The sequence below is a fragment of the Ambystoma mexicanum genome, chromosome 8 (assembly GCF_040938575.1).
Source record: "Ambystoma mexicanum isolate Mex_15411 chromosome 8, UKY_AmexF1_1, whole genome shotgun sequence".
NCBI lineage: Eukaryota > Metazoa > Chordata > Amphibia > Caudata > Ambystomatidae > Ambystoma > Ambystoma mexicanum.
The window spans coordinates 381,096,897-381,124,421 of NC_090929.1; the positions used below are offsets into that span (position 1 = coordinate 381,096,897).

At 45.3% G+C, this 27,525-nt stretch overlaps 1 protein-coding gene across 1 annotated transcript; it reads right to left on the bottom strand.

Moving 5' to 3' along the window:
- Positions 1 to 283: 283 nt before the first annotated feature.
- LOC138471956 (ring finger protein-like) lies at positions 284 to 6,069 on the bottom strand. The gene has a single exon (XM_069609844.1). It carries the CDS (start codon positions 5,421 to 5,423, stop codon positions 4,074 to 4,076), a length of 1,350 nt encoding a protein of 449 aa, XP_069465945.1. The 5' UTR covers positions 5,424 to 6,069; the 3' UTR covers positions 284 to 4,073.
- Between the last annotated feature and the right edge of the window lie 21,456 nt (positions 6,070 to 27,525).

Genomic DNA, 27,525 nt, shown 5'->3' on the forward strand with positions numbered 1-27,525 from the left:
AGGTTTTGGAAAGCCTCCAATGAAAGAATATCCTCTACATTTGTGAAGCTAGACCTTTTGCGCGGTCAATGCTTACCTACAATATTGCCAAACTACATTTTGCTCTGCAGCCGTATTTGTGTTTTAATTTCCATGAACAAGACCCATTGACCAGGACCTATCATACCTCCAGAAATTAGCCAGGATGGATTTGCTTAACTGTGAAGCCCCATTAGTATTGAACTGTAAATCATGCTGCATTTGCAGAGGATGCATTACAAATAGATGAATGCAAAACACCACATCTGGGGAATTTTTTTTAATAAAATAAATAAAACGCCTGTAAAACAATGCAACAATGTATTCCATATTACGCATCGTAAAATGACATGATGCGGCTCAATGTTTTCACACACAAGTAAAATTAGCACTCAATCAAAACATTACCATGGAGCTAACAAACACAAGTAAAACATTGTCATGCATGCTACCATGCCAAGGTGGCACCTGTTAAAATGAGGTTTTTGTTAAGCTCCAATGGGTCAATGAGTGCCACTCTGCAGCATAAAACAGTTGTCGATAGGGTGCACTATTATTCTATTCTGTGACCACAATCATAGTGGCAGCCATTGACAAAAGAAAAGTTCCATTAACAATAATAATTTACAAAATGAAATTCAGCACAAAAGTGAACAGGTAATATTTGTACCAAATAGCATGAAAACAAATAAACCTCTTGCAAGGAACAGTTGACAACTCTCTGGTGCATTATAACCGATGTATTATTCAAAATGTATACTACAGAAATGGCACAGCACAGGTATAAAGATAAAAAATAATTTTGAATTACTCGGAAAAAAAAGAAAGACCGCTCTGTGACCCCACAAAGTGGTGTTTCTAAATCAAGCTGTCAAATCACTGCCGCACAAGAGCGCGCGCAGGGGCTGACAGGCGTGGGCAAGAGAGGATGGAAGCATCCTGTGAGTTAATTGTTTAATGTTTTGGTCGTGTGTGTATGTGTGTGTGTTTTGGCAGTAAGTGTGCATTCGGCAGGGTCGGGGGAGTTGGGTTAGGATATGTGTGGGTTTCGGGGGCCGGGGGGTGGGGGCTAATCCCCCTCATGATTTAATAGAAAGCCGGCATGAGAGGACCAGCTTCTGAGGGCAGGGGGGCAGGAATAGGATATTTCTGCATTTTAAGGGACCCACAAAAACAGCCAAAAGAAATCAGTCATTTTTATGTTCGGCATTTAAAATGCGGAAATATCACATAGATGAACCTAGTTACTATGTGTCATGGTTCTATCAAAATGCACAACGATGGGTTATATGAAACTGTCCGCTTGTGCGAGGCAGGCATACCTGTATTCACTCCAAATGTGTCTGCACTCATGGAGTGTGCTAGATGTACAAATACATATCTTTGAACCAAAAAGCATTCTCTTGAAACATGCAGCAAACACCACAAACCACCGCCCTTTTAAAGGAACAGTGTAATGAATGCAGCCACACTACCCGGACAAGGAGCTAACAAAGACATTCTGGAATGCTTATTGTTGGTGCTTCTTGATGATGCATACATGGTTAAGAACTGGAATGTTTTTTTACAAGATATTCCCTTTGGAAGAGTCCATCTTGTGAATGGTGCCACGATGCAGAAAGAGACATCAATGAAAGAGATATTCTGGGCGACTTTATGTTGGGGATTGCTGATTAAGCTGATGGGGTGAATAGAATTAGAATGGTTTGTTTGAACCAAATAATCATTTTAGGGGAGTCCTTCATCCCTTTATTGTGTCAAAATCTTTGTTTGGTTGAAGGCATTAAGAGGTATACCATACCTGTATCATCAAAGAAAAGGTTTTTTAAACATCATACGAAAAGTACAACATCATGATGCCCACTTGCATTGCATTAGTAAGTCCTAACTATGGGGTTCTAAGGTGCAACTCTTCTTTGCAGCTGGCAGAAGGTATTCTGCCAACACAACATCCCAAGTTGTTTGCAGTTATAAGTATCCCGTGCTTATTCCAGCGGCTTAAATTTTGTCCAAATCTTGCACAGAAAACAAAACACAACAAATGTGCTAAAACATCAACGTTCTCTTTAGAGCACAAACAGAGGCTCCTCCTTCTTAATTATTCCCCAAGAGACGCTACATTCCCCAGCCTAAACAGAATGGTTTCACATTGTATGTGGTGTCGAGGTTCTTTCAGGTACTGGTCTAGCCCTTGCATATTTTTACAAGCTAAGATAAGCTTGTCTAGACTCTATGTAGTATGACTAGATCACCCTGGTAATCACCCTTTTAAAAAAGAACAAATGATCATGAAGTTCTTAAATCCAATTCGTTTAGCAAAAGACTAGAAATCCCAGAATGCATTATCTGTTAAAGCACAGAATTGGAAAGATGGGTGTACCTGATGGGGGCATCTGTTCATACCATTACCTTGTTGGCATATAAGTCCTACATCTATCAAAAAGTCATGACGGAGCAATAAGTGGGCAAACACTTGCGATCATCACATAAAATGTTGCCAAGAAGATATGGAACTATCAGTGGCTTACAAATGCCTCCATGATAAATTCAACGTTTTATCCAATATGGCAGGACTGATAGGCCCATACTTAAAATGGACAAATACAAAACTGCTTATCCCAGAAACCAAATTGATGATAGATGAGCTCTCAGAACTGGGTGAAGGGTCCATTTGTGACATTGGACTACCAGATATGGTAATTTGTTGGTTCTGAGTTCTTGTGGAAGGTGAGTTAAATGGCTCGGAGTACTCATCCTCATAACCACAACATTTTCATAGCCTCCTCCACAACAAAAATGTTAAATACGATGAAACAAGAAGAAAGGAGAAGTACCTCAAGGGGGTATTCTCATATGAACAAAATGCTGTACAGGAATCGAAATGAATTTTAAAAATGTAACAGAACTCACTTTAATATGTTTTAATTAGATCTGGATAAATGACAGTCAACTGACAACATGCAATTATCCCCTTAATCACTGCAGGCAAGCGGCCCTCTGCGGTCCACTCAAGACGGCAAAGTACACCTAGAAAGGTGGCCTGTGATGGTCATCCGATTAGATGCCCAATGACAGCAGAGATGGACTGGCATGCAGGGAAACAGTGACACTTTTTCACATGGAAGTGCCTCCAAGAAGACATTAATGCTGGCTGGTCTTAGTCAGGCCAACATGTTTTTAGAGACCAACTCTACCCAATCCAGGGGGGGTGCCCTGCCACAACATCTCCTGGTTGACTGTAGGATTGTCTGAGAGCATCCAATAATAGCAAAGGCTGCAAACACACAAGTCAAAAGGCCCCGTGTCATGAATGACACCCTCATAAAGTCAATTTTCATTAACATCTTTTAGGAATTCTGGGAATTGTGGCTTAGATGTTCCTGAGCATAGCACTGCTAGTAGATAAGAGTGCAGCTGGCTAAAAGGGCAGAAATAGCACAGGTATCACACTTGAAATGAGGACCACTTACAAATAGTTTGCCATCATTATAGTTGGGGGGCATAGGTAAGCAATAGGAAAGGCAGTTTGGCTGTGACAGTTTGTGGTGAGGCTGTGAAATCCATGGGGAACCATCTTCTGAAGTTTCAAAAGTCACACACAGCAGGAGTGGTGCTCAGCATCGTAAGCATGAAGGGTGTAGGGGGGGGGGGTTGACCAGAGGGCACTAGGCGGTGCAGTAATTTTGTAGTGACTACTCGGAAAATGTATGTACTTACTAGAGGTTGGTTAATGGCTTAATAACGGAATGTGGGTGGAGCTAAAGCTTTAATAACATACATAGGTAAAGACTGAACAGGGATAAAGCTCCAACACTGGAATGTGGGTGTGAAAAGTGACAATAGTGGGCTGTGGGTGGGGATTAAGGTAAAAAAGAACACATTTTAAGAAACAGAAAACGTGTGTGAGGCTAAACCATCAACAGATTGTGCGTGGGGCTACACAAAAATAAAGCCTTTAAGAGGAACTACACCAAAAAAATGTGGATTGTGTGGATTGGACTAAAGCACCAATATCAGACTGTGGGTATGGCCCGATCAATTGAATTATTCAAAAGCTATTTATCAAATGCTATAATAAGAATTAGCATCATGATAGGTAGGAAGGGCAGCAAGAAGCAGAGCTTCTCTGCGCAGTATAAGAGAGCGAGAACAAAGAGGTAACAACAGCGGTGGCGCCTCTCCAGTTTGTTAAGGCACTCGATGAAGCACAGTGGGTAATGCAGACAGGGAATACAGCTGAATGTTCGGCTGGTCCGGAAGCGTTGCTGGAAGCTGTACTCCAAAGCCCCCCAGGGCCCTGGTCTTCTTTGAAGCACAACAGGTGGAGCCCGGAATATCTGCAAGCGGGTGCAGTCTCGCTCCAGCATCTCCTCCTGGAGTTTACGGATTTCCCATTTCATCATTGGGGTCTTCTGGCGACAAAGTGGGCACCTCAAACGTCCAACTTCTGCCTGGCTAGCCTGGTCCATGATGGCCTGCACGCAGCTGTCACACACCACGTGACTGCAGTTCAGCAGTGCCTGCCTTCGTCTACCTGCATCATACGGCTCAGTGCAGATTGGACACTCCTGGTGCTCCACCTCATCCTCCTCCATGGAGATACCGGAGGCAGAGGCCACTGGGTCTGCATCCCGATGGGTCAGGGGCACTTCCATACACCCTTCCTCATAGGGACTGGCTGAATCCACGGGTGCCTTTCCTCCCACGAGTGGGCACAGTACAGGAGATGATCCTCTTTCTTCCAGTAGGCACAGCTCAGAAGAGTGTGCCTTTTCTTCCACAGAGGAGTACAGTAGTGACGAGGATTCCTTTTCTTCCTTAGCTGAGCACAGTACAGAAGAGGATTCCATTTCTTCCAGAGAGGAGGCCCCTACAGCAGAAAACACGCTTTCTTCCACTGATGGGGCGAATACTGCTATGGGCGAGCTTTCTTCCAGCACTTTGTCAGGAGCCTGGCACAGTGTACCATCGGGCACTCTAGCCAGAAGAGGCTCGCCATTGTTATTCCCATCACTGCAGTTGAGGGGTTTGGCTGTAGTCCACTTCAATAAACCAAGGCCCAGACCCCCATTTTCTTCGCTGGTCAGGGACCTCTCTCCAAGCTTTGAAGAGTGGTCCCCCATTACTGCTTCTTCGCCTAACAAAGTGTCTTCGGTATCATACTCAGCATTATGTGGGGCGAGAGAAGGCTCTTGACAGGCCGGTCGAGTGTCCACTAGGATTGCCATAATGCCAGGTTTAATTTGCTGCACCACAGTGTCTCGGTCTGGACATATAGTAGGAGATGTTGCCAGTTCCGCTCCAGTCTCTGCATCACCCATGAAGACTGGACACTCCCCCACTTTGCCGACTGGATTTTCTGGCCCGGATCGCTCATTACTTTTGATTGAGCCTCTGTGATTCATTCTAGCGCCTCATGTAGACCCCAGAACAGTTTGTTGCCGCACGCTTATTGGAATCGTTGGTCCCCTACTGTAATTTCACTCCGATCACGCGTAGCCTTACAACGCAAAGATGTCCACGTCTTCTTGCTGGCAGCCTTGTAAGTTGTGGCTTGAATTCCCGTCATTTAAATGTGCCCCAAGTCTTCCAGGCAAACGATGGTGGCTGCAGCGCACATCTTGCGAGTACTTATAAACACGTATCGAAGGAGTGGCGACCTCCTGCATGCGAATATTCGAACCAGGAAAGGAAACGCGAACCAGGAAAGGAAACGCGGTTATCAGAGAACAACAAGCAGCAATGTAGAGCATCAGCTCGCAGAACCCAATGCTACCGTTCCTGTGACTTCGGTCTGTGGCGGCGGCTGTTCGAGACCCCGCTCTGCCTCAGGCCCCGGCGCCGCTTACCTCCACAGAAAAGACTGAGCAAGCAGCCAACCCTGCGGCGGGAACTTTAATTCGACCGCCGGCGTGGCATCCTCGCTCTGGAATATTTCTCCTCATATAGACTCTCCTCGGTTCCCTCACAAGCCTGCCCACGCCGCCACGCCTACCCGGGAAAGCCGCATGTACGACACAGAGAGAGGACGAGGCCCAGGAAGCACGTCGATCTCATCCGTCCACTGCGACAAATACTGGCCTGGCTGCCAAAACAGGTCCGACAACCTTCACGTGCGCGAGACCAGTTCCACCTCTGGGCTCTGCCAAACTTCACAATGCTCCAATCAGGGAGATCGGCTGGAGGGCGCGCCCAGATCACTAGGGAGGTGCAGGTGTTTTCCCGTCAGGCAGGTTGACTCCAGGTAAAGCTGCCAGTCTTCGTGCGTGCCGCCACCATAACCTGTTCAACCTTATCTCAGCAGGTATGTTGGCAGTTTTAACATGATAAGCAGCTTTCCAATAACAGTGATTGTTTACATGGATGTGGTCACCAGGTATCGCCCGGAAAGCCACGTCAAGGGTTTTGTTTACTCGGTGATGTGCTCTCCACTCTCCCTCCCCATCCCCCCAGTGTGTTCTTCCCCTTATGATCGTTATGCCCATTCCTTCCAGAAGCTAGGTCTGCGCTAAATGAATACCATAATAATGTATTTAATAAACGAATGCATTCTGGAATTTGCTTTTTGGTGCTTTAACATGTACTAAAGTACTTTCTCGTACTGGTGTGTAAAAGGAAAGCATAGTAGTGGAACATTGTTTCCCCAGTGACGTTGTGTTATCACGTAATCCTATATGTAGAAGGGGTAGATCACAAATGTACGGTTCTCCTGCTTAATGATTAGTGTTATCAAATTATTCCATCTATCTACAGACACCATGTTCCAGCCACAGGTTTAATTGAACAACCCAGTGCAGTCTGTGATTTGCAGTATGATTGATATTGACCGAACTAAAGCATACATGCCAACAACATTATCCATTCGGGAGGCACTAGACCAGCTCTGGGGCTTGTAGTCCTGAGTTATAATGGGGAAAATCGAGGGCGGCAACCTCCTGAATACAAAGTTCAAACCAGGAACGGATAAGTGTCATCTCCAAAATGGAATGGATAAGGTGGAATGTATACTAAAGTCAAAGCTCTCAACTCACAGCCTTGAAATCAGCTGACACCCGCCACGCCCAATCACTTCAATGGGCTATCACCCACCGCACAAAATCTGGGGTTTTCACCTGCGAGGCGACACAAAAGTTTGAGAGCTATACCTAAAGCACCCGATTTTAATGGTTTGCACAAGGACAGCCCCAGCTAGGAACATTCTATCCCTTTCCCAATGACACAGATAGATTTGGAAACCCTATTAGCAGCATAGGTTGCGAGTGCCACATGCTATGTGTGACAGTACCCAGTCTTTTTACGGTGTATTTTTCACCACTTGATTTTTTTTCAATCTCTACTGTTTTAGCGAGTTAGGCAAGGCAATATAGGGTGGGGGTGGATGAGGGTCTGATGGGAAGTGGTTGGGGGTGCGAAGGGTGGTCTCCCGCTGCATTTTGCGGTCAAAATAATTAGTGAATACACATAGAATCAAGACTTTTCTATTAAAATACATGCCTGATCCACCTGCGGTTGTGCAGGCTAGTGAGACAGGACAGCAGTGTTTCGAATTTCATCCTGTATCGATCGCTGACACAAAACCTTATCCACAATGCATCCGTCCTCCTGTCCAGAAAATGTGATTCCACCAAAACGTATAATTGACAACAAGGAAGCTTTTGCCCATTTTCTTGTTAGATTAGTTAACTCATCCTTTCATCACAAACTGGTACCAGAGAACATCAAGGTGGTCACAGTTGCCCTATTATTGAAAGAACCAGGCCTTGAGCCCATGGAAGTCAGTAATTTGAGACCAATCACCAACTGCAATTTTCTACTAAAAATCTTAGATAAAATTGCTACATTACAACTTCAGTCATTCGTGGAATCCTTTGGGATTTTACACCCTAAGCAGTCAGAGTTTAGACCCCGTGAGAGCATTGAGACAGCAATGCTAGATCTTCAGACCTATATGCTGGGGAACTCAGCGGCTCTCGAATTGCTGGACCACGAACGCCTACTTCACACACTTAAAGATGTGAGTTTATGTGGTCAGGATTCTATTAACTGTGTGTATTCCTTCTTCACACATTGGATGTCCAGAATGTGCTGGGCGGAGGCAACATCCTCTCAAGCTCTGATCACCTGCGGTGACCCACAGGGAGCCTGTATGTCTCCCATACTTTCCAATATTTACATCAGGACCTTGTGTAGCCCCCTGGAAGGCATGGGTGTCTACTAACTATGCAGATGACACCGAATTGGTGATTGAACTATCAGGTGACTACTCTTTGGACTCGAACCATCTAGGGTACATCTATGGTTCAATTGAGTCTTGGTGAATACCAATTGGATGTGCCTTATTGGCAACAAAACAGAGTCATTGATCTTTGGTGTACCCCAAACTAAAGCTAAATTGGACCCCAAATTTCAATCTTTTCACCTTGAAAATTGTGATATCTCGGTTGTAGAAAGGGTCAAAACTCTTGGCACGTACCTGGATTCATCTCTTTCTGTGTACCTTCACATAAACCATGTGTCTAAAAACTGCTCCTATTATATCCAACTGCTGAGGAAGACCCGGCCCTTCCTATCTGAGAAAAACTGCAGCTCTATTGCTCAGGCCATAATCTTATCTAGACTAGATTATTGTAACTCACTTTTGATTGGAGCTAATAAGAAATGCCTGTGTAAACTTCCAATTTCCCAGAACGGCGCAGTTAGAATTGTCAAAAGCAAATCAAAGTGGGACCACATCTCCAAGAGTAGGCAAGGACTCCACTGGCTTCACATCACCGTTCGTATATCCTTCTAAGCGACGATATTGGTACACAACTGTCTTTATGGCACTTCCGCAGTTTACCTTAAATCCTTGATTCTTCCCTATGTGTAGATTAGATCTCTGCACTCCTCCGAGATGGGGTTAGTAAGATCTTTGTTTCGATCGGTCCAATGGCCTAGATAAATCCTTTCCAGTTGTGGCAGCTAAAATATGGAACTTCCTTCCTTCTAATCCGGGACCTGAGGAAAAGCATCTCAGCTTTCATTGCAAACTGAAAATGTTCCTCTTTGAATAAATCCCTTCCCACTCTTAATCCTGCTGGAGGTCTTGGTGTCTCGTCTGCTTTGTGTCTGTCTCACTTGTGTCTATGTTGGTGTGCCCTGATGCCTGCGGGCTTTGGCACCTTATAAATAAATGAATATACAGAACCTGTGTGACATCTTCATCTAGTTCTGTCTTTTTAGACACAGAGGCAAGGACCGACAAGGACCACTTTGCCACGGCTCCATCTTCCAGAGGATTCCAGTTATACGCTTTCAAGGCCTTCCTGCGAGGCTATGTTGCTATTTACTTCACATGGCCATGCCCCCTAATCAGTGTTTGCTACAAGTTTGGAGCAGCGCGCGCACCGAGGCAAGACTGACAAGGACCACTTTGCCACGGCTCTATCTTCCAGAGGATTCCAGTTATACGCTTTCAAGCCCTTCTTGCAAGGTGACTAATCAAAGGACATTGATATAACATCCTATAATATATATACCTGTTTACAGATGTTTGTTTGTTTGTTTTTAGGTTATATTGCTATTTACTTCACATAGCCACGCCCCCTAATCAGCGTTCAAAACATCTGACGGCATAATTAACATGTCGAGACACCCCTATTCATTGAAAACAAGTATGCCAGCAGTCCTGACAACATAGCAAAATATGGCCGCGGCCTTGAGTGACAGAGATTCTAACAGATGCATAACGCATAAGGTAATTGTACTTACCCCCGTTAATTCCAACCGACTGCAGACTCCAAATGGTGATATTCATGACTTCTTCTCGGAGAAGTCCAGTGTAGCCTTGCCACACATCGTGAAAGCGAGGCAAGCTTACCATGACAACAGTCCACACCCTAAAGCAATTAGCCTGCCTCATAATTCTTGAATGCCCGTCCATTTGCCACCCGCAATTTCAAAAACCACACCTCAACCTATATCGGATGACACCCTATTAAGAACTACCAGGGCACTCCCACAAATTCCTCCCACCGAAAATCCCCACTCAGGGCGTAGTGGACAAAAGCCCGAACACGAGCTATCTCATCCCTGATATTTCCATTCATGCCAGTGAATGTGACTCGTCAACCAACTTGGATATCAAATCCACCTCCACCCCAGGCCCGGTAATTCAACAGATACCACTGCACTCTATGGGCCTTATTACATGGTAGGTGGTAAGGGTTTACCGGTACCAGTAGTTTACCGGTAAATCCTTACCGCCTTACTACGAGGTCGCTTTGCGGGTTGGGGAATTTAACGGCTACTTTTTGCAGGCGTTAAAAATCCAACCCGCAAAGGGACCAGGGTGCTAATTACGGTACCGCAATTAGCGGTACCATAATTAGCGCCTTCCCCATTCCCATTATGCCCTATGGGGCAAAAATGGGAATGGGGAAGGGCAATGGAGGAAGGAGGAATTACCGCCTTCCCAACCTTGGAATAGGGCGGTAATTCCCCTTTCCTCCAAGGCAGTACCGGTAAATTACCGGCATGAACCATGGCGCTAATAGCGCCATGGTTTACCGCCTACCGTGTAATGCGGCCCTGTATTTCTTATGTTCAACCCGTGCAAGCGAGCCATGTCGCAGGAATCAATTAAAAGCTCCATGCAACCGACAATGCTCAAAATTACTTTAGCGGCTGTTAACATGACTATAACCAGCCTTTTCAAATTATTTGAATTCTTGGATGCAGTGATCACATTACAGGCGAAACAAATCCAGCAGATCTCTGATTGGATTGCGGATTAAATGAAAACAAAAGAGAACAAAGCTAGCAATCGTAGCTGTCACCCTATTGTCAACTCTTCTGATAATTTAGTAGATACATTTCCTGGGACTGCATTGCAGTTGCCTCTTGCTCTTCCATTATTTGACCAGGTCATTCGTCCAGTTAGAGATTCTGATGATAACGGGGTGGGGAGGACCGAGTATCAAAGGGATTACTCTTGGATCAGCATAGAGCAGGACACCCGAGATAAGATAGTAATTTCACCTGCACCAGAACCATTTGACATTTTTTTAGATAGGAATGCACAGACAAAAAACAACCGCAGCTTTAAAAGCCAAAATATATCAGAGTGGAGTTCAAAAACAGAAACACATTAAAAACAAAAATCAGATTGCGAACACAAGATCAAAAAAATATAAACAAACCAAAACCATCAAATCCCAGCTGGACCAGAATGTGAAACAATCGAAAAGATCTAAGAAGATTATAGTTCCCAATGGTCAGCTGAGTAAAGAGCATTCTTTAACATACATTCCTCTGAATGATCTTATTGCTGTAATTGAGGAGAATTGTGACCCATCAGCAATCCTCACTAACAGCAAGGCAAAAAACACCAAAAACTGACACCCCTAGACCTGGTCCATTAACTAAAGACCCGCCCTTGCCCATTAGACAGAGCAAAGGGAAACAGGCAGACATAGATCTGTACCACGAACAGAGATGTAGCGACATCAGGAAATCAGCAGACGCCTACCTTGATGCTCAATTAAAAAAAAGACTCCTATTATTAACCAAGAACTATATAACTTGGATTGCGCATCAAAATCAGCTAATGAAGACAATGAGAAGAGATCTGAACAAGAGTTAACACAAACTAATGATCATAGAACTATGCGTATCTTGCCTGCTAAGTGTTCCCATTCGACCATCTCGAGCACGGAGCCGACACAAACATATGTCAACACCGAACTCAGAGAAAGCAGTAACATTCCCATAGGCTCCCTATCTAAAAACAATCGTAGTACGACACACTCTTTCTTTGATAATGAAATGTCGATCATTACCTTACTCACAATACGACTTATCTCGTGCGAGTGTTCTGAATGTATTTTCTGAAATACCTGCCCTTGAAGACGTATCTTCGCGTGACATATATCAAGTTGAATTTCTAAGTGATGACAATCTTTCAGTAGTTCGGCTTTGGGTCCCTTCGGGAGTTGTATTAAACGCCATATGAAAATCCAAGATGGAGTTATTTAGACTTGGCTTAATTGTTGCTCAAGACCCGTGTGCAAAAGAAAGTCAAACGCAAAACATACCGGCGACATCCAATTGTACTAAATGCACTCATGGCCAAATTCAATCACAAGAGAATCAGAAAATACCAAAAGCATAACAACCATTGGTCAAGACCCAATAATATCTCCTGGAACACCCAGGGCGCATTCCCACTTGCAGTCTAATGAGGACAATCACATCAATAATTACAACATAGCGGCTCTCCAGGAAACCTGGTTAATCCGGACTCCAATTTGGAACGATCCTGAAATTGTCCTACTACTGGCCACAGAGCCACAGAAAGGTAGGCCCACATCAGGGCTGTTAGTAGCAGTAAAAAACTCTACGGGATTGTCGATTGAACATTTGGTAGCTCCTAATAATTTCCAACTCATGGTTAAAATCAGACGCCAAGAACATAATATTGCCCTGGTAAACACCTACAGGAACCTGGCTGCAATCACTAATGACACATTTTACTCTGCCCTCTCCCAACTTCTAGATCTAGCTTTGGCCGCTCCCGACATCACAACCATCCTTGTTGTAGGCGATATTAACTTGAACTGTCTAGAAACACCTCATAGTGTCAAAGCTCATGAAGTCAATAGGTGGATTGACTTCATGGATGAAAGGAATTTAAGATTAGCCAATGGCTCTCTACCAGGGGTGTCATTGTGGATTATCAGGCAACATATTTGATTACATATATATGGATGATCAATTATTTAACAATGTAGACAGTTTCAAAATAATAAAGCAAAGTCACAGTGACCATTACATGCTGTCCATGTCATGGACTTGAGAACAAAAAAATCCCCTTACCCCATCACAATGGACCTCACAGACCCTAATTGTCAACAATGCAAAATCTCAATTTTGATGGTCGCAACATAATTTACAAAATCTTAATGCTGATCTACATGAACAACTAATACACAATGATCAATCTCCTTACTCGATAGTGCTCAATAAATATAAACACAATCTGACAAAAGCCAGTATACAAGTCTTTCGCCACAAACATCAATTTGACCTGGTGCTGAAACAGCGCAAAGCAGATTATAGGCGCGAGAGAAAGACCATCCTTAAATGTCCTAACAGTGACCAACATTGAGCACTTGCTAAAGCCAAATGCAGATTCAGAAATTGAATTAGAGGCAGATTAGCCTCCATGATTCAAAGAGACAGCGAAAACATGCTATATACATTTCAAAGCAAGAATACAGCCCAGACGTGGACACTAATTAACGACACAGAATACAGTAGACAAAATAGCTGTCAAATCAATGGGGTCCTGGAATGGCAATGGTTAAAAATTTCTCTTAACTATATGCCGATCCTGAATTTGATACCTTCCGTAATAACCACAGGAGGCCGAATCATGGGATTTTAATACATCAGCAGAAATAATTGAAGATCTAATAAAAAAGTCTAGCCTTTCGAGGGCAGCAGGTCCCGACGGCTTGAGTAACAGCATGTTCAAAACTCACACCAAACATTTGGCCACGACCCTAGAAACTATGTTTCAAATGATCATACTAAATCGTAAGATACCTACCTCGTGGTGTAAATCGATAATAGTAGTGATCTATAAAAAAGGTGATCGATCTATACCTCAAAACTATAGGCCAATAGCGATATTGGGCACCCCAGGAACGATCTGTGGGCGCATAGTTCTGAGGGAACTTAATACCTGGACTGAATCGTGCCAAAAACGTGACCCAAATCAGACCAGGTTTATAGCAGGCATGGGGACATCAATTAACCTTCTAACCTTAAGTGCCATTAAATCCCAAGCGCGCATTAACAAACAACCCATCTTCTTTGCCTTTGTAGATTTCAACTCGGCCTTTGATTCTGTATCTAGAACAATTCTTATGGCAAAATTATACAGGGCAGGCTGCTCAGCGACTCTGCAAGACATCATATTTGCATTATATTCTAATACATCTATACAAATTAGACTCACTATTGACGGTCTTCTATCCAGATCGATCAAAACAGCGAAAGGACTCAAGCAAGGGTGCAGTCTTGTGTCTGCCCTATTCAATTCTTTCATTCATGACATCAATAGCGCGTTTGAACATCTAGATGCAGATGCCCCAAAATTGAATGGCAAAACTGTTTCGGCATTATTATATCCTGACGACTTAGTCCTCATCTCTAAAACTCCTATTGGGCTCCAGATTCTGCTAAATGCTCTCACCCAATATATCAAATTAAATCAATTGACTATACATTTGCAATAGACAAAAATACTAATGTACTCACTGAACCCTCAGAGTCGTAACAAGATATATTGGACCATTGAAAATGCCAATATAGAGGTAGTCTGTCAATACGCTTATTTGGGAATGAGCATTGACATAGAACCCCAGAATAAGTGCCACTTGCAGAAATTGGACCTGAAAGTAGCAACAGCTGTATCCCAAACTAAAATCATGCTAAAAGGATATGGCAAATTTTCTATACTACCAGCATGGATTTATTACACACAGAAATGCATCCCTGTCTTGCTATATGGGATGGAAACCATGAAACCATAACCGAATAGCCTCTTTGACAAACTTGAATTAAAATACTGGAGACAGGTCCTACAACTCCCTCAGTGCGTGCCAATTGCATGGCTACGATATGAGTTGGGATTGCCATTTTTGATTGCAATATACCATTGGTGCATATGCGCCCTGTTTAGAAAGTGTCTCATGTCTGATACAACAAGAACCCTCCTAAAAACGTTTTCTACATATGTTTTCTTCCAAGCATGTTTTTGCTAAAGACTGGATAAGAAATACCTTTAGTTTATTAGCTATGGCTGACATCACAATCGATCTTCTTGTCTCCAATCCAGAAAGAGCAAAACAAAAAATGTATTTAAAAGATTGGATAGAAACTAGAAGACTTTGCTTATAGTACAAATACTTTGATGACACCTGTTTTATTGGCAAAAACTTTAGAATAATGGCACCATACCTGACAAAATGTCCCTGTCCCTCTGCTGCTATCAGAACAGCAATTATGCGCACAAAATTGAATCTATGGCCAACCCGACAAGTCTTAGCTGATCGAAAAATCATAAAAACTATTGAGAACATCTGTTGCTTTGCCTTGATCAATCTACTCAAGAAACATTGCATCATTTAATCATAGATTGTCCTAATTTGGTGTCCATTAGGAAGATTCATTTTGTCAATTATTATCAATACCTCTCCGAGGTAAATCCTGACTTGAGATGGCGGATAGTAATTGCAGCTCTGTCCATGGCTATTAATATAGCTACTGTGAACTTTTTATCTGCTCTTGAACTGTATAAGATTGATGATGTATAACTGTCATGATCAATTTAGCTAAGAAATGTCGTACCATCTAATTATAGCTCAATTAAAAAAAAAGAGAAGGGAAATGATTTCGAACTATGAGTATTTTTCCTTCCCACAGCAACAATTCACTATCCAACTCTGTATAAGATTGATTGGTCATTGTAAAAAGAACGTTAACATAATCGATCTATCCTGTATGACAACCTCTTTTGATATAATGGATCTATGTTTATGTTAACCATCCTTTTTTATCTTTTCATATGGATGTTAATTGCAAATAGTTCCTTTTTGTTTCTTCCTATCTTCTCTTTTTTTGTTTTGAATTGTATATTCATATTATGTAAAGACAAGATTTGCCTTTTACTTTTATGTATTTTTATCATCAATGTTTTGTAATCAATAATGAAAAGTCGAATAATTCAGCTAAATCAATAAAAAAAATTTGAAAAAAAACCAAAATAAATATATAGAACCTGTGTGACATCTTCATCTAGTTCTGTCTTTTAAGACAACTCTTTTTATGTCACTATTAGTAGGGCCATATGCGCAATGAGAAAAGTGTAACTAAAAAAGACAAGTTTGCAAAGTGCGTTTAGCTGATAAGTCACATATGGATAGAGGTGTCACACATATCATCAGGTACTTGGTAAGTATGTAAAAACACATAACGATTGGTCCAATAACATGGTGTCCAGCTTTGGAGTTCTAATGCACCCTTACTTGAATGTGGCATCCCTACACTTTGTCAATGAAGTAACCCATATATTGACATGGGATTTCATCTCGTTCTGCCCTTCAGGGTAGGAGCAACATGTAAGATACCATTTCATGACAGCATTCTGCTCATATTGAGAAATCTAGCATTGGCTAGGCCGGGTAGAATGTAGTGCCTTGAAGAAAAAGAGCAAGTAGTGTGGCACATGCCAAAAGGCAAGTTTAATCTGCAACACCTGCAATAGCAACAGTAGTGCTTCAAATAGTAGAAGTATACTCAAAGCGCGTTGGATGCTCAAAGAGGCTCCTAGAGGCCTATATTAGCATTGCATTGAAGAGTAGTGACATAGCAAGAGAGCTTTAGTCATAGTGTCACAGACACATATTGAGAAGCGTGTTTTAGTGTTAACATACATTCATTTATTTATGTAACCATTTATTACAAAAAAGCGCTTAGCGACTTGATGCCTGATCATATCATACATGCATGCATGCAAACAAGAGCTCATCGGGACAGGCCCCAGGCTGCAGTCAGCCACCAGCCATCCACTATCCAGCCATCATCCAGGTGCAGCCCTGCACCCACACGTCCAGAGCCAGCGCCACAAGGACAGACCGCAAGGTGCTGTAAAGGGGTGACTAACTGCAGTAGTCACGCCATTGTGACTTAATTTTTTTATGTTGTACATATGTTGTGAGTCAAAGTATATATGTATGTGTAGTTATAAGAATATATTTAATTGTTATGTAGGGCAATTGCTAAGTAGGGAGAAGTATAGAGTTGGGGTAAGTATTAGGGGGTATGTTAAGTATATTGAAAAGTTAAGTAGGCGTAGGACACTATGTAAATCTGACCATTAATTAAAATAGGGGGTAGAGAGGAAGTACTATGGCGTGAGGTAGTGGGATGGTGTGGCACCATTCCTGGGGCATCCTAGCAAGATGGGACCGCCCACAGAGGCCATCCTCTGGCCTTACACTCCATGTGGGTGGTACCTGAGTTAAGTAAGGGGGCTGTTGCATTAGGCACACCATAAGGGCACAAGCAGCCCCTCTAAGGACGGGTGAGATGACATGACAGGTGCCCATTTAGTTGGAGCTCACGCCAGGGAGATACTAGGGAAACGAAAGAGAATAAAAGAGAATAAAAGGTATACATGTTGTTATTAAATAAAGAGCAATCCCCGTTGGGATCCCTATAAAAGTCAGTCTGGTGTCTCTTGTCCCTTAGTGATCAAATAACTCAGGGTGTGGCCCATCTCCTGTTAACAGTCATTTTATTTTAGCAGATGCAGAGCCCTTCCCTTCCATACTGGGAGGTGGGGGTGGTGATATTGAGGGGAGCTGTCCCTGCTCTGGGGAATGAGGGTGTACACTCCTGCATGGACCAGGGCCAAGAAACAGGGGCTACACTAACCAAAACTGCTTAATATTTTAAGGGAGTCTTTAGGGGTGGTGCCTTCGTCCACTTGGTCCTACTTTCTCTTAATCAAACACACAGTCTGACCTGCCCCTTCTCTGCAGTGGTCCCCAAGGTTCTCCTCCCCCGTACTACTATCCCACACTCCGCCTTTCTACCTCCACTCTTTAACGTTACCTCTGCTCTTATTTCTCTATTCCCAACTACCACTACCTCTGACTACTGCTCTGCTACCACCTTCGCTATTACCTCCTTCGCAATCAAGCTACAGTGCTAAGAATAACTGAAGAGCATGCAAATCATTACTGGAATGCTCATGCTTGTCCCAGTAGAGATAAAGTGTTAAGAGTAACCGAAGAGAGTGAGAATCATTACTGGCACACTCCTACTGGTCCCAGTCGAACTATAGCATTGAGAGTTAATGACGAACAAACCCATCAATACTGGAATGCTCAAATTTGTCCCAGTCAAGATACAGAGTTGACATTGAATAAGGGAGAAACCTAGTCTACGAGAACAAAGGGACAAACAGAACTAGAGTAAAATATGAGGAGAACGAAAAGGAAAGAAAGAGTAATTGTGTGAAAGAGACAGTTAAAACCTTGAACAACCCAGTATCTGAACTGTGTGATTTGATTAAAGTAGTTACCAAGAACTACCTGGGAATACAATATTGAACTGAATGTGGTGAAGAACCAGCCTACAGGAGAAGGGAGTCATTCTCCTGTATTTTTGTTATTCGAATAGTCGTAGGGTTAGGACAGGTTAGTTTAGACAATGGACTGATATTGACTTGGACACTCATGGACGATTGACGAGTACCTTAGTTCGTTTTGTTAGGTAGGGAACACCCTCAGTATAGGGAAGATAGGAGTTAACACCTTTCATTTAATAAATAATAACAGTGAAATGGAAAATCAGAGTCAGTGTTCTTCGTCTGACCTGCCCCAAAACCCAGATACTGTACGGCAGTGCAGGCAAGGTGACACTTACTGGGATTAGCAGTCAGGTTGGCCCCTCGTAATTGGGTACAAACCGATTCGAGGTGAGATAGATGTGTCATGATGCCTACCCCTGGAGCACCAGGCCAGGCCCAGCACCCCCGGAAGCAGGCATCATGCCCTCGGGTAAAAGCCCAGCGGCCCCTTATAGGGGCTCTTTGGACTCAGTCCTGGCGCCTTTGGCGCCAGGCTCATGTTGGACATCAGTCCTGGCGCCATAGGCGCCAGGCTCTTAAAGGGAGGTGTTTTGTGCACTTACCTGATGCAGACCATGCTGCACGCTTCAGGCCTCCCTGAGACCTGAAAGGGACTATTTTTTCATAGGGACTATTTTTTCACTCGGGCGTGGCCAGGGAAGGATACATACCTAGTTGGGGAAGGATACATACCTGGGACTTCTTTGGAGGCTATTTAAGCCACGCCCAGACAGCAGCTCATGCTTCGCGTTGTTCTGCTTCCTGCAGCTTAACGCTCACCGTGTCTGCTCCTGCTCCTGGACTCCAGCCACGCCCGCCTCGAACCTGGAAGACCTGCAAGGAAGGAAGAGAAGAGAAAGGTGAAAACCAAGGACTATTTCAAACTTCTTACCTGCATCCGGAATCTTCTCGCCAGCATCCCTGAAGAAAGACTTCCATTTAAAAGCATTGCGTTGCTCACTGCAGCGCCACGCTTCACTCACCTGTCCTTGAGACATCTCCCGGCTCCATCGCGGCTGTCAGCATCGGACGCCACATCTCTGCACCTAGGAGAGAGAGGAAGAAACAAAAGGTGAGCAGAAGGAACACAGAAGGAAAGCCTGATTAACAGCCATAATACTTACCAGCTTTTCTTCCACATTTCGGGTCGGCGCCGCCCCGTTGGCAGGTACCGTACCCCGGCCCCTATGGGGAAAGGACAAGAGACATTTCTGGGGAATGATGAGGACATTTAGAGGGATTGCCCTCATCACTACTCACCTCGGCAGTTTAACCCCTCGACGCATCGCCTTCATTCTGCACCTGAAATAAAGGACAGATCACAGGTTAGAAAGACAACATAAAGGGGGCCTCACTTGAACTTTGAACTTTCATACTTAAGGCGCATCGCTCAGGAAAGTCAAGTGGATTTTGCCAGCGCCATTCTGAAAACCAGTGAAATAACTGGACGAACGCGCGCCCCTGCACCAGAAGCAGGATGGAGAGTTCATCCTTCCAAACCATAAGGTGAGCTTAAACCGGGGTTTGGAGGAAGTTAGAGAGGAACGAAGGGGGAAAGGGGGGAGCTAGCACACTATTCTGCAGACTGTTAATCCCCTTTCTCATCTGCAGAAGGATATTCCTACGGGCCAGGCAAGCACGATTTGGAGGTCATGTACAATCGGTGTTCCGGGTCCTGCGCATCGCGCTAGAAGAGGCCACAGCAATCCAGACTAGACCAGCGCCCCCGTGGGAACCAGGTGAGCATTACAGAACGCGAAGCCTTCCTACAAATTCCTACCCAGGCGCTATGGAAACTTCCGAAACTGACCAGTTGGCCCAATTACTGGGGGAATTACGGGCCCAAGTACACGCCGCTCGTCAAGAGACTAGTGCCCTCAGGAGGGAAGTGATTGTAATAAAGGATAGAGCTGATGACCTGGCTAGACAGCTTTTGCAAGGTCAAGCTGGACAAACTCCTTTACCCGGTTCCGGGGGGAACCCCGCTCCTGTGGTTTCCAGTAACCCGGTGCAGATGAATCTACCTGGAAACATGCCTCTGGCCCCACCAGAACGCTTTGCTAGGGACCCCAAACAATTCGCCGTATTCATGAATCAGTGTCGTTTGCACTTCCTATGCAGACCTGGGGCCTTCCCTAATGATCAGACCAAGGTAGCCTTTGTGTTGTCATATCTCAGCGGCTGTGCTGCCGATTGGTCAGGCCCACTGGTAACTCAAGATGACCCGATTCTTCGTAATTTATAAGGATTTCAAACAAGCATGGAAAGGTTATTTGCTCGACACTCCCAGGGACAGGCTCTGGATGACGAACTTCTATCTCTGCGACAGGGCAATCAAGACCTTCTATCCTACATTGCAACCTTCAATAGACTAATTGTGGAAACTGGTTGGCCAGAGGATAAAAGAATCACGTTATTCTATCGAGGTCTACGCGGAGAACTTAAAGATGTCCTGGCACAGGTTGTAAATCCGCCCCAAGAATGCACTGAATATATAGACTTAGTGGTCCAATTGGATCACAGGCTGCAAAACAGAAAAGCAGATCGGTCCAAGTTTGAAACCCGGGTGTTGGCCAAGACCCATGTTAACCCCAAGGGGGCTGATGGCTCGGAGCCTATGCAAATCGGAGGGGTTAAAGGACCCCTAACTCAAAAAGAACGGGAAAGAAGACGACAGATGCAATTATGCCTTTATTGTGGGTCCTCTGGACACTTTCTACGAGATTGCCCGGTTAACCTGCCCAAGAAGGTGGTAGGAGCCGCTGATAAAATCCATGGAAACTCTGTATCGGGAAACGACCACGCCCGGCAAGCGTAGGGGTCCGCTTGCCGAGCTTGAAAACTAACTCTCAGACCTCGCATTTCATTGTGCCAATGGTCCTCGTAGATCCGGAACAGCCTAAACGGTTGCATGCTATAAAGGCATACATCGATAGCGGGGCTATAGGAAACTATGTGGATCGAGAATTGGTCTCTAGGATAAACCTCCCTCTGCGTCCTAAAACCAACAAAGATGTCATCACCACAGTAGATGGAACCGAAATTGCCTCTGGACCGGTAACACATTCCACAGCTGAGGTGACACTTGTAGCTCCGGATGGCCACCGGGAGGCAGTTGTGTTTGATGTAATCAAGGCTCCACAGTTTCAGCTTATTCTCGGAATCCCTTGGTTAGAGACACATAATCCTCGAATTGATTGGCGAGCGAAGAGAATAACCTTCCCGGATTGTGCACAAACCTGCTACCCAGAAAATCCAAAGATTAATCTAGCATCAGTAACCTCTGTCCCCGTGCAACTACCTCCAGAGTACCAAGACTTTCAGGACGTCTTCCAAAAGGAACAGGCCAACACGTTACCTCCCCACAGATCGTACGATTGCCAAATCGATCTGGTGCCAGGTGCACAACCCCCTTGTAGCAGGATTTACGCCCTTACTGAACCAGAGAATCTGCATTTGAGACAATATTTAGATCAATACCTCGCCAATGGTTTCATTCGCCCGTCAAAGTCCCCGGCATCCTCAGCTTTGTTCTTCGTGCCTAAAAAAGAAGGCGGCCTTAGAACTTGTATCGATTACCGCGCATTGAACCAGATAACTGTTAAAAATAGTTACCCTCTGCCTCTGATCCCTGAACTCCTTGACCAGGTGAAGGACGCTTGCGTATACACCAAGTTAGATCTCCGGGGGGCTTATCAACTGGTACGAGTAAAAGAAGGCGACGAATGGAAAACGGCCTTCCGTACAAAATATGGACTATTCGAATACCAGGTGATGCCTTTCGGGTTGTGCAACGCGCCTGCACCCTTCCAATTCTTCATGAACGATGTCCTTCGGGAACTCATCGATGTCTGTGTTGTCGTGTATATCGATGACATTCTTGTGTACTCCTCTTCGGAATCTGATCACAGAAAGCATGTCAGGGCCATCCTAGAGAAACTGCGCCAGCACAAACTGTTTGCCAAGCTGGAAAAATGTGTTTTCCATACCACCGAGGTTGAGTTTCTCGGATTCATCCTGACACCTAAAGGGGTCCGAATGGATTCACGGAAAGTGGATGCCATCCTCAAATGGCCATCACCTAGATCGGTGAAAGGTGTCCAAAGCATGCTTGATTTTGACAACTTTTATCGCAGGTTTATCCCGGAGTTTTCACGTGTGGTGCAACCCATCACTGCACTCTTGCGAAAAAATAAACGTTTTGAATGGACCAAGGAAGCCGAACAGGCCTTTCAGGAGTTGAAAGCTAAGTTCACGTCTGCACCTATTTTGAAGCACCCGCGTCCCGATCTCCCATATATAGTCGAAACCGACGCGTCCAGCTTAGCCATGGGAGCTGTCCTGGCTCGGAGAGACCCTGAAACCAACCAACTGCACCCCGTAGCATTTTGGTCCAGAAAGTTCTCGCCGCCGGAGATAAATTATGCGATCACCGATAAGGAACTATTAGCCATTAAGTCCGCCTTTAAGGCTTGGCGGCATTTTCTCCTCGGCGCCCGGCATACCATCACCGTGATCACTGATCACCGAAATTTACAATATTTAAAAACTGCCAAGGCTCAATCGTCTCGACAGCTCCGATGGGCTTTGTTCTTTGCTGAGTTCGATTTTGTAATCACCTACCGCCCCGGCTATAAGAATGGTAAGGCGGACGCTCTATCCCGATTTGGAATGGAAGAAATAGACACAAACTCAGAACCTGTGCCGATAATTCCCGAACAAAGAATTTTGGAGATAACCACTTTACAAACCCTTGAAGACATTCAAGCACGAGTGAAACAATTCCTGGACTCTTCAGCCTTGCAGGATTGGATCAAAAGGGGGTCTAACTTTTCAGTCAAGGATGGCTTACCTTACTTCCAAGGACGCTTATTTTTGCCAGAAAAGGAATTGCAAGAACTGGTTATTTCCCGTCATCATGATGCCCTGATGGAAGGACATCCTGGCATTGCCAAAACAGAGGAAAAGGTTAAACGACAATTCTGGTGGCCTTCCTGGCGAAAGGATATTAAATCTTTTGTGATGTCCTGTGGAGTTTGTGCCCAAAACAAAGGTCAAAAGACAAGACCCGCCGGTCTTCTTCAGCCCTTAGACATTCCACCAGCACCTTGGCACACCCTGTCACTAGATTTTATCATGGACCTGCCCTCTTGTAATGGTTACAATACTATTCTGGTCGTGGTGGATTTATTTTCCAAAATGGCCCACTTTATTCCGTTGAAAGGATTACCTTCAGCCTTTGTTCTTGCCAAGGAATTCCTCGAAAATATCATCCGTTTGCATGGATTCCCGTCCATACTAGTCTCCGATCGGGGAAGCCAGTTTATTTCTCATTTTTGGAAAATGTGTTGTCAACTGGCACAAATAGACGTAAGACTCTCGACCAGCCACCACCCACAGACCGATGGTCAGACGGAGAGAACGAACCAGACCCTTGAACAATATTTACGATGTATGTTGCACCAGTCGGAGGGTAATTGGAAGGACATTTTATGGGTGGCTGAATATGCATACAATAACTCGATACACTCTGGAACTGGTCAGAGCCCCTTTTACACCCTATATGGACATCACCCTCGTACTTCAGACTTGGACTCACCTCTGAGCCTTGAAATGCCCGCAGTGGACCATTTGCATTCTACGATTACTCAAGCCTTCAAGGATGCAACTGCACATTTGCAACATGCGAAAGGGAAATACAAAAAGAATGCGGATCTGCATTGAAGAGAGGCGCCTCCATACCAAATAGGGGATCAAGTATGGTTGGCTACCAAACACTTATCACTCAAGGGGCCTCGAACTTTTAATCCAAGGTATTTAGGCCCTTACTCGATCAAAGCTATAATCAACCCAGTGGCAGTCAAGCTCGATCTACCAGCTAACATGCGGATTCACCCCGTTTTTCATGTGTCACTTTTGAAACCAGTGCACCCAGGAACCAGATTAACAAAGCCACCAGAACCGATTCAGATAGATGGGGAGCCTGAATTCGAGGTGAAGAACATTTTGGATTCTAAGATCTCAAAATCAAAACTTTTCTATCTAATTGATTGGAAAGGGTACGGGCCTCAGGAAAGGTCTTGGGAACCCAGTGATCACGTACATGCACCTCGGCTGGTAAAAAGGTTCCATCGGAATTTCCCAAACAAACCGAAACCTCCAGAAGGAACGACCTTGGGAGGGGCCTTGGGGGGGAGTGCTGTCATGATGCCTACCCCCGGAGCACCAGGCCAGGCCCAGCACCCCCAGAAGCAGGCATCATGCCCTCGGGTAAAAGCCCAGCGGCCCCTTATAGGGGCTCTTTGGACTCAGTCCTGGCGCCACAGGCGCCAGGCTCATAAAGGGAGGTGTTTTGTGCACTTACCTGATGCAGACCATGCTGCACGCTTCAGGCCTCCCTGAGACCTGAAAGGGACTATTTTTTTCATAGGGACTATTTTTTCACTCGGGCGTGGCCAGGGAAGGATACATACCTAGTTGGGGAAGGATACATACCTGGGACTTCTTTGGGGGCTATTTAAGCCACGCCCAGACAGCAGCTCATGCTTCGCGTTGTTCTGCTTCCTGCAGCTTAACGCTCACCGTGTCTGCTCCTGCTCCTGGACTCCAGCCACGCCCGCCTCGAACCTGGAAGACCTGCAAGGAAGGAAGAGAAGAGAAAGGTGAAAACCAAGGACTATTTCAAACTTCTTACCTGCATCCGGAATCTTCTCGCCAGCATCCCTGAAGAAAGACTTCCATTTAAAAGCATTGCGTTGCTCGCTGCAGCACCACACTTCACTCACCTGTCCTCGAGACATCTCCCGGCTCCATCGCGGCTGTCAGCATCGGACGCCACATCTCTGCACCTAGGAGAGAGAGGAAGAAACAAAAGGTGAGCAGAAGGAACACAGAAGGAAAGCCTGATTAACAGCCATAATACTTACCGGCTTTTCTTCCACATTTCGGGTCGGCGCCGCCCTGTTGGCAGGTACCGTACCCCAGCCCCTATGGGGAAAGGACAAGAGACATTTCTGGGGAATGATAAGGACATTTAGAGGGATTGCCCTCATCACTACTCACCTCGGCAGTTTAACCCCTCGACGCATCGCCTTCATTCTGCACCTGAAATAAAGGACAGATCACAGGTTAGAAAGAAAACATAAAGGGGGCCTCACTTGAACTTTGAACTTTCATACTTACAGCGCATCGCTCAGGAAAGTCAAGTGGATTTTGCCAGCGCCATTCTGAAAACCAGTGAAGTAACTGGACGAACGCGCGCCCCTGCACCAGAAGCAGGATGGAGAGTTCATCCTTCCAAACCATAAGGTGAGCTTAAACCGGGGTTTGGAGGAAGTTAGAGAGGAACGAAGGGGGAAAGGGGGGAACTAGCACACTATTCTGCAGACTGTTAATCCCCTTTCTCATCTGCAGAAGGATATTCCTACGGGCCAGGCAAGCACGATTTGGAGGTCCTGTCCAATCCGTGTTCCGGGTCCTGCGCATCATGCTAGAAGAGGCCACAGCAATCCAGACTAGACCAGCGCCCCCGTGGGAACCAGGTGAGCGTTACAATATGTTCCTCCCATGTTCCGCTGTAAAGCACTCTGGGCCTTATTACGAGGTTGGCAGTAACCCTGTAACACTGAATTCTGTGCCTGACTTCCTGGTGCCACTGGGACATTACAGGTCCCAAACGAAGCGGAAAGTCAGGCGTCAGATTTTCAATGTCCCCATTCCCATAGAATCCTATAAGACTCCATGGGAGTGGGGAGACGGAAGTACCGGCTGTTAGGATCCGCATCCGTACTTGACAGGTGGCGTGCATCACGCCAACCACAACATGGCGCCTCACTCCGTTGCCAACCAGGAGCAGAACGCTATGCCAACCACAAGATGCTGTTTCCTTATCCCTGCCTTTCAAGAACCTAACGCGGAACTTCCAGTTCCAACATGGCGCCACATTAGATACGTCACCCTACGCATCTGGGGGAGGAGCCTCTGCCCGCTCGCATTCAAGACTGCCGACTGACTTACAACACTTTGCATTGCAACTCCTGTTGCTGGTAACGCTCTTCTGTGTTCTTCCTTTGCTTCCTTGCTGCTTCGTTTCTCTTGCTTTCCCTTGTCCGGCTTACCTCTCTCTGCCTGTGCCTTTTGCTATGTGTGTACTTTGAGCTGCTACCAGACATCCATCCTGTAATTCGTGGGCTATTCAGCTTGCTCATGTTTGGTTCTGAAAGCTGACTTCCACCCAGTGTCCACTCTGCACAGAGCTCCGTTGCTGCCAAAGTTTTTTTTACTCCTACGGATGTTTTTCCTTGGGTCTTTCCTCGCTTTTTCCAGGCCGGTCTGTGTTATTCCAGACAGCCCTGGCGTCAGGAGAGGAGAGACCTTACTTACACAATCGGAGAACTGCTGGTAAAGATCCGGGTAAGCAAAAGCCTAAAACTGGCACCATTGCTTCCATGACGAATCTGTCTACTGAGGTTGCTGCGCCCGATAGGGTCAAACCTGTGGGCGCAGAGGCCCCGGCAGGCAGACTCATAGTGTGGTGGCTCGGAAACAAGGGTGCCGTTGAGTTTACCGGCACCCTTGTTTCCGGATCGCCACACTTGCAATGAGGCCCCATATCACTGAAGAATGCCCCGCACGGGGCTAATAATTGATCCATTAGATGTTGAAAGGTTGCAGGTGCTCCATGAAGCCTGAAGGGTAGTACAGTAAAATGAGAAAGCCGTTCCAGATTTGAGAAGGCTGTTTTGCGCCAGTACCCCTTAGGGAGATCAAGAGTGGAAATAACTCTGGCAGACCCCAGCCTGTCACACTCACCTGGGTCTCTGCGTGAGCGATGAAGCCTTCCGGACCCCTTCCCGGATTAGTAGAGTGGTACTACAGGTACCTGTTGAGAGAGAGAGGTGAGATGCTTAGGCTACCTGGATTTGGACCCTGATCCATCTTTCTCCCTCCTCCTCGTGTGTGTACTGTGATGGTGAAGTGTAGGAGTATGGCTCACCTTTAGGATAGATTAGGCAAACTCTCCATCCTGAACAAGGTAGGGGCGCTGTGTCTCTGGAACCCTCGGATCGGTACTTCGTTAGATCCTGGGTAAGTCTCTGTTCTGCCACTCACTGTGTTCCTTCGCCCAGTGATGATATAGCTGATTAGTTCGGATTCCAGTTGCTTCACTGGTGCGGTTTGCAGGTAAGTTCTGATTTTCCAGTTGCTTCACTGAATTGGGTTCATTTGCAGGTAAATTCTGGTTCCAGTTGCTTCACTGGATCAGGTATATTTGCAGGTAAGTTCTGGTTATTCTGCGTGTCCGCTGTGAATTCTTACTATGC